This window comes from Carcharodon carcharias, chromosome 7 (assembly GCF_017639515.1).
Source record: "Carcharodon carcharias isolate sCarCar2 chromosome 7, sCarCar2.pri, whole genome shotgun sequence".
NCBI classification, from domain to species: Eukaryota; Metazoa; Chordata; class Chondrichthyes; order Lamniformes; family Lamnidae; genus Carcharodon; species Carcharodon carcharias.
This window is the reverse complement of record NC_054473.1, coordinates 4,769,356-4,786,822: the sequence shown is the minus strand read 5'-3', so window position 1 is coordinate 4,786,822 and position 17,467 is coordinate 4,769,356. Positions and strand designations below refer to the sequence as shown.

Sequence of the window (17,467 nt, the reverse complement as noted above, 5' to 3'; positions counted from 1 at the left end):
GATAGCACTGTTGATGACTCCTTCCATTACTTTACTGATGATTGAGAGTAGACTGATGGGGCGGTAATTGGCCGGGTCGTATTTGTCCTGCTTTTTGTGCACAGGACATACCGGGCAATTTTCCACATTGTCTGGTAGATGCCAGTGTTGTAGCTGTACTGGAACAGCTTGGCTAGGGGCACGGCAAGCTCTGGAGCACAAGTCTTCAGTACTATTGCCGGAATATTGTCAGGGCCCATAGCCTTTGCAGTATCCAGTGCGTTCATCCATTTCTTGATATCACATGGGGTGAATCAAATTGGCTGAAGACTGGGGAGCTCAGGAGGAGGCTGAGATGGACCATCCACTCAACACTTCTGGCTGAAGATTGTTGCGAATGCTTCAGCCTTATCTTTTGCACTGCTCTGCTGGGCTCCTCCATCACTGAGGATGGGGATATTTGTGGATCCTCCAGTGAGTTGTTTAATTGTCCACCACCATACACGACTGGTTGTGGCAAGACTGCAGACCTTAGATCTGATCCGTTGGTTGTGGGACCGCTTAGCTCTGTCTATCACTTGCTGCTTATGCTGTTTGGCACACAAGTAGTTCTGTGTTATAGCTTCACCAGGCTGACACCTCATTTTTAGGTATGCCTGGTGCTGCTCCTGGCATGACCTCCTGCACTCTTCATTGAACCAGGGTTGATCCCCTGCTTGTTGGTAATGGTAGAGTGGGGGATATGCCAGGCCATGAGGTTACAGATTGTGTTTGAGTACAATTCTGTTTCTGATGGCCCACAGAGCCTCATGGATGTCCAGTCTTGAGTTGCTAGATCTGTTTGAAATCTATCCCATTTAGCATGGTGCTTGTGCCACACAACACGATGGAGGGTACCCTCAATGTAAAGGTGGGACTTCGTTTCCACAATGACTGTGCGGTGGGCACTCCTACCGAAACCGTCATGGACAGATGCTCCTTCGGCCGGAAGGTTGGTGAGGATGAGGTCAAGTAAGTTTTGCCCTCATGTTGGTTCCCTCACCACCTGCAGCAGACCCAGTCTAGCAACCGCGTCATTAAGGACTCGGCCAGCTCAGTCAGTAGTGGCACTACCGAGCCACTCTTGGTGATGGACATTGAAGTCCCCCACCCAGAGTACATTCTGCACCCTTGCCACCCTCAGTGCTTCCTCCAAGTGATGTTCTTGGAGGAGCACTGATCCATCCGCTGAGGGAGGGCGGCATGTGGTAATCATCAGGAGGTTTCCTTGCCCAAGTTTGACCTGATGCCATGAGACTTCATTGGGTCTGGAGTTGATGTTGAGGACTCCCAGGACACCTCCTGGTGTGCTGCCACCTCTCCTGGGCCTATCCTGCTGGTGGGACAGGACATGCCCAGGGATGGTGATGCTGGAGTCTGGAGACATTATCTGTAAGGTATGATTTCCTGCGGGTGACTGTCAGGCTGTTGCTTGACTATTATTACAAGATCTCAGTTCACTGATAGATTTCTAGTAGTGTTGGCTTCCGAACCAGGCAATACACTTGTTCTGTAAAAGAGAGAGAGCGAAGAAGAGAGCATCAGCCATCAGCTTGTTTCCTCTGCTGAAAGCTTTCCTGTAATTTCTCTGCAGTTGTTGTAGCCTGCCTTGAAACACTTCGCCCATTGTGTATTTCTGAAGGAAAAACAACCCTTTTCGTCTTGCACTCAAGGATAATTCCCAGCAATACAATGTGAGGAAAAACACAATTACCCTGGAAGGGCAAGCTATCTCAAATTTAAGCAACAGGTGAAGATTTTTGGCCACCGACAGGATGCTGCTTTCAAGCCAAAAAGCCGTTCTGCCTATCACACAAATAAGTAATGTATATGAATTTCAGTACCAGTGTGATGCTAGGTATGTAGGCCATGCGCCCAAAGACTGGCGGATTGTATCAAACTGCATGTCCCTTCCTCTGAAGAAGTGTTATACAGACTCGAAACATTAACTCTGTTTCTCTTTCCACAGATGCTGTCAGACCTGCTGAGTTTTTTCAGCATTTTCTGTTTTTGTTGCATGTCCCTTCCATTGTTCGCAATGGACCATAGGCAACCAGCTGTGCTTCCAAAACTCAAAACACAGTATGCAACTTTGTGTGATTCCGCGATTGGACAACATTTGCTAATTAATCCTCAGTGTGCCAAGAATTATGCTGACAGCCAATTTAAGGTTCTCAGTCGGGCTCACAATGTGGCGCATTGGCACTGGAAGCTACACATATTAATATACAGGGCCCGGTTCATCGCATACAGAACATGAGCACATATTGCGCCTATTTAAGCTAAACAAAATAACTGACAGCCATTCACTGGTTCATTCCTCAGGGCAATGCCTTGGCCAATCAGAGTCAAGCTGTCTGGTTTAAATTTCAAACAATGCCTGGCAGTTGACTCAGTCACCATCAACTGGTGCATTCTCTATGGCAGAGCCTCTACCAATCAGAGCCCACTTGCCAACCAATAAGCACCCTCTTATAAGTATAAGTTTGTTGTTTTCTCTTACATTGTATTCTTGCGAATTGTCCTGATGAGTGCAAGGCAAAAAGTCTCTCTTTTTCATCTATACTCAGGCCATGTGCTACCAAATGACCATTGTGTAATTCCAAGGGGTTTTGGGTGGGTCTTTCTGTGGCAGCTATTGTTTCACTATCCAGCACTTTGCATTTTGATGTCTCTTCCTTAGACAGTGACGAGTTTCACTAGGTGTCTGAATTATAGGAAATGCCCCTCTCTTCATGTTCCCCTGACGGTAATTTTTGTTTTTCACCTTTGCCTTGGAAGGTGACCTTGTATTTTTAAATAGTTTTTGTCTCATTTCAAATTGCAAAATTTCCAGTCTGTCGAAAGTTGAAAAATCACATTTTCAGAAATAAAGGGGCGTAACCTCGTGACACCAGGTTAAATAGTAATGATTTGAATTGACTGTCTGTTGTGGAGTAAATCAGACAAATGTATTCTACGATAAGCAGTGAAAATGCTGGAAATACACAGTGTGCCTGGCAGCATCTGTTACGAGAAACAGTTTTATGTTGTGACCTTTCAGCAGAACTGGGAAAAATTATAAATGTAATAGCTTTTAAGTTATTCTAGTTTGTGTCTGCGAAGATTCCTGTTCCTTGACTGATTAACATTGTGTCACGTAGGTAGTGGCAGAGGAAGCCTGGGAACGCCACAAGATGCGAAATGATTCCTTTATCGTGGATCTATTCCAGGGCCAGTATAAGTCCAAGCTGGTGTGCCCCATGTGTTACAAGGTGAGAGACTGGGCTGGTTAAACGGTATTGTGGGGGTGGTGGGTGGCCCAGCCCCTCTAATGACTGACTGTGCCTGAGGGTTAAGGCCAGTGCTGTCTTTCAGATGAGACGTGTAAGTGAGGCCCTGTATGTAAAAGATCACATGGTGCTATTTAAAAGATTAAAGAAGTTGATGGAGTTGAAACTATTCCCCCTCTGTGAGCGGACTCGAGGGCAAGGGAGCAGAACCTGAGGTTTGGAGCGCGGCCATTCAGAAGAATGTCAGGCAACATTTCTTCACACAAAGTGGGAGGGGTGGAAATTTAAGGATTTTGCACTCCCAGGACATTGTTCAGGCTGTTGGGGGCAGGCAGTTAAAGTGAAAATGTTAGAACTGGAATTGAAAGGCCTTTGTTAGGCAAGGGTATTAAGGGTTTTGGACCGAAAGAATTGAAATAGAAACCAGCCAGGATCCAGTTCAATGGCGGAATAGGCTCAGGGTTGAATAGTCTACTCCTGTTTCTATGTTAAGAGCAGGGGAGTTATCTGCAGTGTCCTGAGCCAATATGTATTGCATAACTAACCAACATAGAAAGGGACACACGGACAGGAGGCTACACCTGATTGAGACATAGATTGTATAGTTGGGAATTTGGTTCAGGTGGGAATTTAGTGCCGAGGGGGAACGAGGTGCTCTTTTTTCCTACATTTTTTTCAGCCTCCAGTAGTTGGTGAATTTCCATCCTTGACTCCAAGATAGGTGAGTGCTACTTTCTGTTCCTTTGACTGTGTACGTTATTAGTTAATGGAATAATAAAATAAATAAGGTTGGATAGAAATGGCAGGGCAGGCGGTGCCGTGACCGCAGCATGTGGGAATCTGTGGAATGCACTGCAATCCGGGACAACCATATCTACAGAAAATGTCTGCAGCTTAGGCAGCTTCGACTGCGAGTTGCTGAGCTGAAGTCTGAGCTGAGGACTGATTTTTGACATCTCGGGGAATTAAGGGATATGGGGAGCGAGCAGGAAAATGGAATTGAAGCCCAAGGTCAGCCATGATTGTATTGAATGGCGGAGCAGACTCGACAGGCCATTTGGTCTACTCTTATTTCTTGTGTCCTTATGTCACTGAAGACAAATATATGGTTATTAACTCATTGCTCCTGGGACCTTCCTATGTGTAAATTCCCATGTGTACATGTTTCCTATATTACAACAGTGACAGAACTATGATATGTGCCTCAGTAACTGTAACGTGCTTTGGGCCATCCTGGACTTGTCAAGGTTTACAGACATGCAAATCTTTCTTTCAGAATTGAATGTAGTACCAAATGAAGGTGGACAGGGAGATACATAAAGCTGCAAGACCCTGTTTGGTTAATACATTAAAAATAAGACTTACAAATTCCTGTATCTTGGAGGTTAGGCATGGTCACTATTCTGTGAATCTGTGCAATATGCCTGCTTTTAGGAGTTATGATTCAGCGCTGAAGTTAAGAGAATTTGGAAGTGTAGTCTTATGCCTATCTATGAAGAGCTGTTGAGTTTCAGCAAGGTTGGAATGGTAAATTTAACAGTTTCTGAAGTATTTGAACAGAAGTTTCTCTGAGTTTAAAGTTTATGAAATTGAGGTAGGAGGAACATCCCAGAATTTGTACTGCTTGACCTGATGAACTGGGGACAGAGAGATTTGTCTTTTCCTCATATCAGTAGGTGGCAACGTTCCTCAGAAATTACCACTTTAAACCTAGGTAAAAATTTAAACATCAACTTATATTTATACAGAGCCTTTAACATAATGAAAAGCACTTCACAGGAGCATCGTAAAACAAATTAAAACACTGACCCACATAGAGGTATTAGGCCAGATGATCAAAGGCTTAGTTATAAAGAGTTGGTTTTAAGGAATGCAAGAGAGGCAGAGAGGTTTAGGGTGGGTGTTCCAGAACTTAGCCCCAAACAGCTGAAAACATGGCCGCCAATAGTGGGTGTGATTAAAATCAAGGATGCTCAAGCAGCCAGAATTGGAGCAGCGCAGAGAACAGGTTTTGTGGAGCTGGAGGAGATTGATGAGGGGCGAGGCCATGGACAAATTTGAAAACAAGGATGAGTTTTTTAACATCAAGATTGTATCTCCTGCTCCTCTTCAATTGCCATTGAGTTTTTTATATCCATCTTGGATAGCAGACAGAGCCTTGGTTTAACATCTCATGCCAAAGATGGCAAACTAACTTTGCAGCACTTACTCAGAAGACAGAGTGTCAGCTTGAATTATGGGATCAAGTATTGAAATAAATCCAGAGAAGAACAACAAAGAATACAGGGATAGTGATGCAAAGGAGGCACTTTTTTTGCCTTAAAGGTTGTGATCCGAATTTACCTCACACTGAGTTGGAAGTCACCTCCCTGCTAGCTTTGAGCATCCCAAGCGAAGTGGACTTGGGCAGTGCTTGTGACCTTGAGTCTAAAGAACAAACCTGGTGCCAACTGTGATCCAGTTATCTGTCTCGCTGAGAAGGGCTGTGAGGGTACATGGGTGAGAGTTGAGAATACAGTACAGAGGCAATGGGAGTTCCTCAGCATTAGGGTTGGGGAGAGGGAGCTTTAATTTGCAGTCTGTACCTGATCAAGGAGCAATTAATACTGGAAACATTGACAGTGTTGGCCATAGATGTTTTTCCATCGCTTACCTTGAACACAACTTTCCTGGAGCCTTGTTGCTCTGACTGAAGTGCAGTGCGATCCCTGACTCATTTCAGTTATTAGCAAGACTCTGCTGCCTCTAAGTGAGGCCTCAAACTCAGTGAACCTGAATGCGGTTTCAGCAAAGGAGAAAGGCCTGGTGATTGAACATCAGAAAAGGGAAAACTGTGGCAGCCAGTTTCCACTTGTACTTTCTTTCCTTACACTTTTTCTGTCACTCTCTCTGCCCTCTATGTTGCCTGCTTTCTCACTGTCTTTCTGTTGTACTCTGACACTTGCTGGAACCCTTTATATTGTTACTGTCTCATTTGTAAGTTATGTTTTCCAGGTGTCAATCACGTTCGACCCTTTCCTCTACCTATCCGTCCCCCTACCACAGAAACAGAAGTTGCTGACTGTTTACTTTTTTGCCAAGGAGCCTCATAAGAAACCGATAAAGGTAAGGACTGCCTATTTCTATTAGCTTCTGCTGTTGCTATGTACAGGCTTGTCAAACCCTAGTGGGAATAGTATGTGTCATTCAGGACACTCAACCCATACCCTTTGAGAATGGAGCAATGAAAATGATCCTGTATGTTGGAAATTTAAGTGATGAGAAAAGACAAAGAATGTTGGCTCTATTTTCTTTGGGAAAGAGCTGCTTTTGACGTTAAATTTTCAGAATTAGACCATTATTGTGATTACTAATCACACACCCTCCTCCTCCTCCTCCACGTCATTATATAATACTGTTCATATACTTAGAACTTCTCAGAGCATTTTGCAGACACTGAACTCATTTCAATTGGAGTCACTTGTAATTAGAGAAACATGGCAGCCAATAATGCTTCCCCAGGTAACAGCGAAATTAAACATCAGTTTGTGTTTCCTGGTGTTAGGGGGAGCAACGCTGGACAGGAAACTAGAGTGGTGACTATCAGATCTTGGTAATGTGGTAAATGCTGACTTTGCTGCAAAGGAGATTGTCAAACACAATTTCCAGGCCACCACTGTTGTGATACTGAGGCCATGTGTAAGATTGTATTCCTGATAAAGCTACCATGTTCTATTTTGAGACATCTCCTGAATTGTCTCAAACTGTAGCCTCAGTAAGGGTGACCATAAAACCATTACTGATTGTCGTGAAAAAGGACATTTACTAATGTCCTTTAAAGAAGGAAATATGCTATCTTTACATGGTCTGCATGTGAGCCCAGACCCACAGAAAAGTGATTGACTTTTAAGTTACCTTCTGAAATGGCCGAGCAAGTCACTACAAAGTCAAAAAGGAATGAAACCAGATGGACCACCAGACATCAACCGGGGCACCAGAAATGACAACGGGACACCCAGCCCTCTTGACCTTGTAAAGTCCTCTTTGATAACATCTGGGAGCTTGTGCCAAAATTGGGAGAGCTGTCCCACAGACTAGTCAAGCAAGAGCCTGATATAATCATACTCATGGAGTCATACCTTACAGACAGTGTCCCAGACACCACCAACACCATCCCTAGGTATGTCCTGTCCCAGCAGAGGTGGCAGCACCGTGGTATACAGTCAGGAGGGGAATTGCACTGAACGCCCTGAACGTTGACTCTGGACCCCACGAAGTCTCATGACATCAGATCAAACATTGGCAAGGAAACCCCCTGCTGATTCCAACATCCCCTCAGCCGATGAATCACTGATGTTGAACATCATTTCGAAGAAGCCCTGAGGGTGGCAAGGGTGTAGAATGTACTCTGGGCAGGGGATTTCAATGCCCATTACCCAAGAGTGGCTCGGTAGCACCACTACAAGTCAAGCTGCTAGATTAAAGGACATAGCTGCTAGACTGGGTCTGCGGTAGGTGGAGAGGGGAAAAACCTACCTGACGTCATCCTCGCAAACCTGCCTGCCACAGATAAATCTGTTCATGTCAGTATTGCTAGGAGTGACCACCGCACAGTCCTTCTGAAGACTAAGTCCCTTCTTCACTTGAAGGATACCCTCCATTGTGTTCTCTGACACTACCACCGTGGGAAATGAGCTAGATTCCAAACGCAGCTAGTGACCCACACTGTAACTTCCTGTTTGACCCTGAGCTGAGCATTTGTGCCCCTCCTGAGCTCAGCTAACAGTACAAACCCACAACTGACCCAGGACCTCCTGGACTGGACACTACTGCAGCTCCAGAGTGCTGAAATCTTGATTGTAAGGCTGGAGGAGATCACAGCAACAGGGTGGGGCAAAGGATGAGATGCCTTTGTTACCTCAGACTCAGCTGTTCCATTGCTGTCCTGCCCAGCCTCCTACCTTGCAAACTGTAAACTTGAACTCATTGAAAACTCTATTGCCAATAACCCTAATTCTCACCTAGTCCTCTTCGCTTATTACTGACCTAAATTGGCTCATTGTCTTTGTTAAAACTTTTCATCCTTTGCCCCTCCCTATTTCTAATCTCTTCCAGCCTTCCAAGATTTCAGCACTCATTCAGTTTGGCCCTCATGAGCATCCCTGATTTTAATCACTATACCACTGGTGGCCATGCCTTCAACTACCAAGGCCCTAAGCTCTGGAAATCCCTTACTAAATCCCATCTTGCTACCTCTTTCTTTTAAGACACTCCTGGAAACCTACCTCTTTGACCAAGTTAGAGTCATAGAGCTATACAGCACAGAAACAGGCCCTTTGGCCCATCGTGTCTGTGCCAGCCATTTATTCTAATCCCATTTTCCAGCACTTGGCCCATAGCCCTGTACGCTATGGCGTTTCAAGTGCTCATCTAAATACTACTTAAATGTTGAGGGTTCCTGCCTCTACCACCCCCTCAGGCAGCGTGTTCCAGATTCCAACCAGCCTCTGGGTGAAGAAATTTTTCCTCAAATCCCCTCTAAACCTCCTGCCCCTGACCTTAAACCTATGCCCCCTGGTTATTGTCAGCTCCACTAAGGGGAACAATTCTTCCTATCTACCCTACCTATGTCTCTCATAATTTTGTTTACTTCTATCAGGTCCCCCCTCAGCCTTCTCTGCTGTAAGGAAAACAACCCCAGCCTATCCAGTCTCTCTCCATAGCTGAAATGCTCCAGCCCAGGCAACATCCTGGTGAATCTCTTCTGCACCCTCTGCAGTGCAATCACATCCTTCCTAAAGTGTGGCAACCAGAACTGCACACAGTACTCCAGCTGTGGCCTAACTAGCATTTTATACAGTTCCAACATAACCTCCCTGCTCTTATATTCTATGCCTTGGCTAATAAAGGCAAGTATCCCATATGTCGTCTTAACCACCTTATCTACCTGTGCTGCTGCCTTCAGGGATCTATGGACATGTACACCAAGGTTCCTCTGTACTTGCTAGGGTCCTACAATTCATTCCCTTGCCATGTTAGTCCTCCCAAAATGCATCACCTCGGACTTCTCAGGATTAAATTCCATTTGCCACTGCTCTGCCCATCTTACCAGCCCATCTATAACATCCTGTAATCTAAGGTTTTCCTCCTCACTATTTACACCAATTTTTGTGTCACCTGCAAACTTACTGATTATACCTCCTATATTCATGTCTAAATCATTAATGTATATTCGAAACAGCAAGGGTCCCAGCACCGATCCCTGTGGTATACCACTCATCACAGGCTTCCAATCACAAAAACAACCTTCGAACATCATTCTCTGCCTCCTGCCACTGTCAATTTTGGATTCAAATTGCCCTGGATCCCATGGGTGCTTGCTGCCTTGACCATTCTCCCATGCAGGACTTTGTCAAAAGCCTTACTGAAGTAAAGTTGTTCCAATATATTTTTGTGGTTGTTAAATTTTAGTTTGTTTATGCCCCTGTGAAGCACTGTGGGGCATCTTAAAGGGTGCTATGTAAACGCAAGTTGTCACTGAATTAATTGCTCCCATCCTTCTTTCCTGCTGCCAGATCTTGGTGAGTGTCAGTAAGGAGAATGCTAGTGCCGGCGATGTCCTCGATGCTATCTCCCGGAATATGAAGGTGAAAGCTGACACACTGCGACTGGCTGAGGTTAGTCCCTCAAACTAAGCGCTAGTGGCATTACTTCTAAACACCAGAGAGGGGAGCAGGATGGGACATTAGATTTGGAACTGGCCTTTCACCGAGCTTCGAATATAGCCCCGAGTATAGAGGTGCCAACTCAATAGGATTGTCCTGGAGTCTCCAGAAAACAAACATGGATCTCCAGGACACATCTGTGAGCAAAATATCAGAGGGGCTCATTTAAAATTGTTTTCATTTTCTTTGAAGACTTTTGTTAATAAAAACTTGAGTTGAAAAATTGGCTGTTGGATTTGGCAGAGTCATGAGGAGGTGGGAATGAGTGACAGGGAGTCATGCGATGGAATTTCCTAAAATATGTCCAGTCGGAGTTGGACCCCAATTGAGAGTTGGGATAAAAGTCTAAATGAAATTAATTTAAGTAATGTCCTCTAAGCATGGGATGATACACTACTGTTTTTACCATCTCATTGATGCCATAGGATGGAAGAGAACAACTGATGCCTTTGAGACACTCTTCTAAGGTTGGGACTGAGACACATTGGGAGAAATAGACAGAGCTTTACTCTGTATTTAGCCCCATAATATACTTGCCTTGGTGCCTTTGATGGGGACACTGTGGAGGGAGCTTTACTCTGTATCTAACTCTGGAAATGCTTGATGCTGGCACTGATTGCCTGAAATGGGACCAGTATGAACAATTTCATTGATTCTGAAATTACTTGAGCAAAAGTAGAAGGTACTGATATTGTGGCTTAATGCCCATTATGACTTCTAAAAAAGGCTGTATGTTACATTGAGATTTAGCTTGTCTAAAAATAAGAGAATATTCTGATATGTTGGATTGGGAGAATTTCTGGTAATGTTGTGTAATCGCAGCTCTGGAGCTGCAGTGGTGTACAGTCCAGGAGGTCCTGGGTCAATTGTGGGTTTGTACTGTTAGCTGAGCTCAGGAGGGGCACAGATAATTGTTGTCAGTGTCCTCTGGGTTAGAGAGAGAGAGAGAGAGATGTGCCAGGGATAGAATCATAAAATAGTTACAGCATGGTAGGAGATAATTCAGCCCACTGGCCCTTTGCTGGCTGTTTGCAATAGCAACTTAGCTAGTCCCATTTCCCCAGCCTTTCCCTGTAGCCCTGCAAATTTTTCCTTCAAGTGCTATTCCAATTCTCTTTTGAAACTACAGTTGAAGCTGCCTCCATCACATTCTCTGGCAGTATGTTCCAAACTGTAACCACTCACTGCATGAACAGGCTTTCCCCCGTGATGCCTTTGGTCTTAAATCTCTGTTCTCCTGATACTCAACCCTTCCGCCAATGGAAACAGGTTCTCCTTATCTACTCCATCTAGACCCCTCCTGGTTTTGAGCGCCTCTATCAAATCTCCCCTCAACTTTCTCTAAGAAGTATATAGGGGGAGGCAATGTCATAGTGGTATTGTCGCTGGACTAGCAATCCAGAGGCCCAGTGTAATGTTCTGGGACCCGGGTTCGAATTTGAATTCATTAAAAATCTGGAATTAAAAGTCTAACGATGAAACCATTGTTGATGGTTGTAAAAACCCATCTGTTTCACTAATGTCTGTGGTCCTTACCTGGTCTGGTCAATGCATGACTTCAGACCCATAGACCCTTAAATGCCCTCTGAAATGGCCCAGCAAGCCACTCGGTTGTAACAAACAGCTGCAGCAGTTTGAAGTCACAAAAAAAGAATGAAACCAGACGGACAGCCCGGCATCGACCAAGGCGCCGGAAACGACAACAGCAAACACAGCCCCGTCAACCCTGCAAAGTCCTCCTTACTAACATCTGGGGGCTAGTGCCAAAATTGGGAGAGCTGTCTCAGACTAGTCGAGCAACATAGTCATCCTCATGGAATCATACCTTCTAGATAATGTCCTAGACTCCACATCACCATCCCTGGGTATGTCCTGCCCCACCGGCAGCCTCATGGCATCAAGTCAAACATGGACAAGGAAGCCTCCTGCTGATTACCACGTAACGCCCTCCCTGATGAATCAGAGCTCCTCCATGTTGAACACTACTTGGAGGAAGCACTGAGGGTGACAAGGGCGCAGAATGTACTTTGGATGGGGGACTTTAACTTTAAGAGTGGCCTGGTAGCACCACTACTGACCAAGCTGGCTGAGTCCTAAAGGGCATAGCTGCTAGACTGTGTCTGTGACAGGTGGTGAGGGAACCAGCAAGAGGCAAAAACATACTTGACCTCATCCTCACCAACATACCTGCCGCAAATGCATCTGTCCATGACAGTATCGGTAGGAGTGACCACCGCACAGTTGTTGTGGAGACACAGTCCCGCCTTCGCATTGAGGAAACCCTCCATGTGTGGCACTATCACTGTGCTAAATGGTGATTTCGAACAGATATAGTAACTCGAGACTGGGCACTCATGAGGCACTGTGGGCCATCAGCAGCAGAACACAATCTGACCTCATGGCCCGGCATATCCCCCACCCTACCATTACCATCAAGCCAGGAAATCAACACTGGTTCAATGAAGAGTGCAGGAGCAGCACCAGGTATACCTAAAAACAAGGTGTCAACCTGGTTGAAGCAATAACACAGGACTGCTTGCGTGCTAAACAGCATAAGCAGCAAGCTACAGACGGCTAAGGGATCCCACAACCAATGGATCAGATCTAAGCTCTGTAGTCCTGCCACATCCAGGCGTGAATGGTGGTGGGCAACTAACACACTGGAGGAGGCTCCGCAAATATCCCCATCGTCAATGATGGAGGAGCCCAGCACATCAGTACAAAAGATAAGGCTGAAGCATTTGCTACAATCTTCAACCAGGAGTGCTGAGTGGAGGATCCGTCTTGGTCTCCTCCGTAGGTTCCCAGCATAGATGCCAGCCTTCAAACAATTCGATTCACTCCACGTGATATCAAGAATTGGCTGAAGGCACTGGATCCTGCAAAGGTTATGGGCCTTGACAACATTCTGGCAATAGTACTGAAGACTTGTGCTCCAGAACTTGCTGGGTCCCTAGCCAAGCTGTTCCAGTTCAACTACAACATTGGCATTTATCCAGCTATGTGGAAAATTGCCCAGGAACGTCCTGTACACAAAAAGCCGGACAAATCCTACCCAATTACGCTCCATTAGTCTACTCTCAATCATTAGTAAAGAATGGAAGGGGTCATCAACAGTGCTATCAAGCAACACTTGCTTAGTAATAACCTGCTCAGTGATGCCCAGTTTGGGTTCCGCCAGGGCCACTCAGCTCCTGACCTAATTGCAGCCTCGGTTCAAACATGGACAAAAGAGCTAAACTCTCAAAGTGAGGTGAGAGTGACTGCCCTTGACGTCAAGGCTCAATTTGACCGAGTGTGGCATCAAGGAGCCCTAGCAAAACTGGAGTCAATGGGAATCGGGGGGGGCGGGGGACTCTCTGCTGGGTTGGAATCATACCTAGCACAAAGGAAGATGGTTGTGGTTGTTGGAGGTCAATCATCTTGGCTCCAGGGCATCCTCAGGGTAGTGTCCTCAGCCCAACCATCTTCAGCTGCTTCATCAATGACCTTCCTTCCATCATACCAGAAGTGGGGATGTTCGCTGATGATTGCATAATACTCAGCACCATTCTTGACTCCTCAGATACTGAAGCAGTCCATATCCAAATGCAGCAAGACCTGGACAATATCCAGGCTTGGGCTGACAAGTAGCAAGTAACATTCGCACCATACAAGTGTCAGGTAATGACCATCTCCAACAAGAGAGAATCCAACCATCACCCCTTGATGTTCAATGGCATTACCATCACTGAATCTCCCACTATCAACATCCTAGAGGTTGACCAGAAACTGAACTGCACTAGCTGTATAAATACTGTGGCTACAAGAGTAAGTCAGAGGCTAGGAATAGTGCGACAAATAACCCACCTCCTGACTCCCCAAAGCCTGTCCACCATCTACAAGGCACAAGTGAGGAGGAGTGTGATGGAATACTCCCCACTTGCCTGTTTGTGTGCAGCTCCCACAACACTCAATAAGCTTGACGTCGTCCAGGGCAAAGCAGCCTGCTTGATTGGCACCCCATCCACAAACATTCATTCCCTCCACCACAGACGCACAGTAGCAACAGTATGTACCATCTGTAAGATGCACTTCAGGAATTCACCAAGGTTCTTTAGACAGCACCTTCCAAACCCATGACCACTATCACCTAGAAGGACGAGGGCAGCAGATAGATGGGAACATCACCACCTGGAGGTTTCCCTCCAAGTCACTCACCATCCTGACTTGGAAATATATCGTCGTTCCTTCACTGTCACTGGGTCAAAGTCCTGGAATTCCCTTCCTAACAGCACTGTGGGTGTACCTACACCACAGAGACTGCAGCGGTTCAAGAAGGCAACTCACCATCACCTTCTCAAGGGCAATTAGGGATGGGCACTAAATGCTGGCCCAGCCAGCGACGCCCACATCTTATGAATGAATAAAAAAAAAAATCCATTTTTCTTTAATTTATCCCTGTAACTGGAGTTCCACATTCCTAGAACCATTTTGTAATTTTTTTGCACCGAGTCTTTCACATCCTTAAAGTGCTGTGCCTAGAATTGGAAACAAAATTCCTCTTGAGGCCAATCCATTGCTTTGTAAAGGTTCATCATAAATAGCTGCATAGAGCACGGAAGTTATCAAGCCCCATGTTCTGATGTACAGTTTTAAGTACTTTCTCAACCTGATACATTCAACATTTGTGCACCCTGTTCCTATATTTCCTTTAGATTCGACCAGGGGTCCTGCTGCTAAACCCTGTCCAGTGACCCCTGCATTAGAAAGTAGAGAAAGCTGCCAGTGTTGGCATTCCCAAGCCATACAAACATACGAGTTAGGAATGAATAGGTCATTCAGCACTCAATCCTGCTCCCCATTTGATACGATTCCTGATTTACCTCCTTAGAGAAGTTGAGAGGAGATTTTATGGAGACGTTCAAAACCAGGAGGGGCCTCGACAGGGTTGAGAAGGAGAACCTGTTTCCGTTTGTGGAAGGGTTGAGATTCGGAGAACATTGTTTTGCCTATCATCTTAAAAGGCAACATGGAGGGAAAAGATCATCCCTCTATTCTAAACTCCAATGGATACAGGCCCAACCTGTCCAACCTTTTTTTATAAGACAACTCCTTTATCCTTTAAGGAGACCAAAACGCTACACAGTACTCCAAATGTGGCCAATGCCCTGTATAACTGTAGCAAAACTTTCCTACTTTTATCTTCCATTCGCCTCGCAATAAATGGCAACATTCTGTTTCCCTTCCTAATCAGTTGCTGTATTTGCATACTAACTTTTTATGATTCATGTGCCAGGATACCCAGATCACTCTGTACCACTGAGTTCTGCAATCTCTCTCCATTTAGATAATTTGCTGCTTTTCTATTCTTCCTGCAAAGTGGACAGGTTCACATTTTCCCACATTATACTCCATTTGCCATATTTTTGCCCATTCGCTTAACTTGTCTATGTCCCTTTGCAGACTCTCTACCTCCTCTTGATAACTTACTTTCCTACCTATCTTTTTTCATTGGCAAATTTAGCAACTAAATATCCGGACCCTTCATCCAAGTCATTGATTATAGATAAATATTTGAAGCCCCAGCACTGCTCCCTATGGGTCCAGTGACTCCAGCTTGGAACCTGTGCAACTGTGCACATTGGCTGAGTAATGGCTTGGCCTCGGCGAGATACTCCAAATGTTGAATTACTACTAATCTATTATGACCGATGCAATTGGTAAAGCGGAGTTATTTAAAAATCCAATTAAACAACTGTCAGCCTATAATTTATCATTTTGAGATGAGACTCTAAATTCAGGAATCAGGCCATCAGTTCTCGAGGTTTTACATTAAACTAAATGAAACATTTTATTAGTTTACACAGGTTAAAAATATATATATATATACATGGCTGCAAATTACTACTATCATAACTTTTAACAAATTACCAAACTATTCTCCATTAAGGCGACGGCAACCCATATACTTAACTAGACACCAGACAAAGCATTTTCAATTTACGAATTCAAAATGAGGCTCTTTTCACTTTGGTTCCTGTGGAGCCAGTTGGAGACTTACAGCTGCCTTTTGATCTTACATTGCCTCTGCTCTGCACACCCAAAATGGTTGTCTTGTTAAACCCACCACTCCCATTGAATGTTAATTCTCATTGTATCAACAACCTCTGAACTAAACCTCTCTAACAATAAAACCCCTTTCATAGTACCAATTTTATTAGTAATATAGACATATGGCTTGGTATCTGCTAGATAGGTATCATTTTTCACCCCACTTCTTGAATACTCTACTCAAAAAAAAATGCAAATGCACGCTATCTTTCTTACATATCAAAACTAGTACCCCTCAAAGCACTGAGACTAGCTGGCTTTAATCCAACTAAGACACACCCACAGACTAAACTTAAAGTAAAGAAAAATATTTTTCAAAATATTATATACATTAATAGCTTCATGACACAATCCTCAAATCCTAATTACAGTATTGCATTTATGAAAAAAAACCTGGGTTGTCTCCTGATGACTGATCTCTATTTTTGCTTGACTTGTTGGGTTTCCCTTGTAGGTTGCAAGAAATAGATTCCATCGGCTATTTATATCGTCTCAGTCCTTGGATACTGTGTCTCCCAGCGACACACTCTTCTGCTTTGAGGTGCTCACTAAAGACCTGGCGAAGGAGAGGGTGCTCGAATTGAATGTGCAACAGGTATTTCCTTCACTCCTTACCGTTTGCTGGTTCTGCCTTTAACACTGGCTAGCCAGCATTTGAAGAAATGGCTGCCAATTCATGCAGGTTTGCACTTGCTGTCAGACATTGTTTCCCCTCCCTGGGTTTCTTGGGCAGCTGACTGAGGGTGCCATTTAAAGAACTCCATCTCGGCTGGCTACGGTCATGGTTGTTACTGGACTAGTGATCCAGAGGCTTAAACTAGCAACCAGTAGAATGAGAGTTCAAATCCCACCATGGCGGTTTGAGACTCAGTTTTATGCAAAAACCTGGTATCAGTAAAAACAACCATGAAATTGTCAGATTGTTTTAAAACCCCAACTGGTTCACATTGTCATTAGGGAAGGAGACCTGCCGTCCTTACCCAGTCTAGGCTTATGTGACTGCAGTACCACACCAATGTGGCTGACTCTTAATTTCCGCCGGAATTGGACCAGCAAGTCACTCAGTTGTATCAAACCAGCTACAAATAGCTCAAGAAAGCTCACCACCACTTTCTCAGAACAGGCCCATTGGGGAATAAGTGCTGGCCTTGCCAATAACACACTCATCCCAAGAATATCTTTAAAAAAAAACCTGCTGCTCTTTCAACCAGACCATATTCCACCAAAATGCAGGTTGGTTTTTATCGATTTTTACCAACAGCAGTGCCCACATTACAGATGCAGTCTCAGAATTAACACAGCACACTTCCCTCATGGTTCATCTGAGCTGTGAGGAAGGCCCCAAGGCTTTCCTGGGATAGCTGATCCCTGACAGGGTGG

The 17,467-nt window shown here is 44.8% G+C and overlaps 1 protein-coding gene across 7 annotated transcripts in view; it reads left to right on the top strand.

Moving 5' to 3' along the window:
- The window catches only part of usp19 (ubiquitin specific peptidase 19), a 138,393-nt gene that overhangs the window by 86,837 nt on the left and 34,089 nt on the right, over positions 1–17,467 (top strand). For all 7 annotated transcript variants that reach the window (XR_005943625.1, XM_041192579.1, XM_041192578.1 and 4 more), the window contains 4 exons: positions 3,162–3,272; positions 6,285–6,395; positions 9,845–9,946; positions 16,542–16,682. Coding sequence is in view for 6 of the 7 variants with exons in the window: in XM_041192579.1 (XP_041048513.1) it covers positions 3,162–3,272; positions 6,285–6,395; positions 9,845–9,946; positions 16,542–16,682 (465 nt within the window). In the remaining variant the exon portion in view is untranslated. The remainder of the gene's footprint in view (positions 1–3,161; positions 3,273–6,284; positions 6,396–9,844; positions 9,947–16,541; positions 16,683–17,467) is intronic.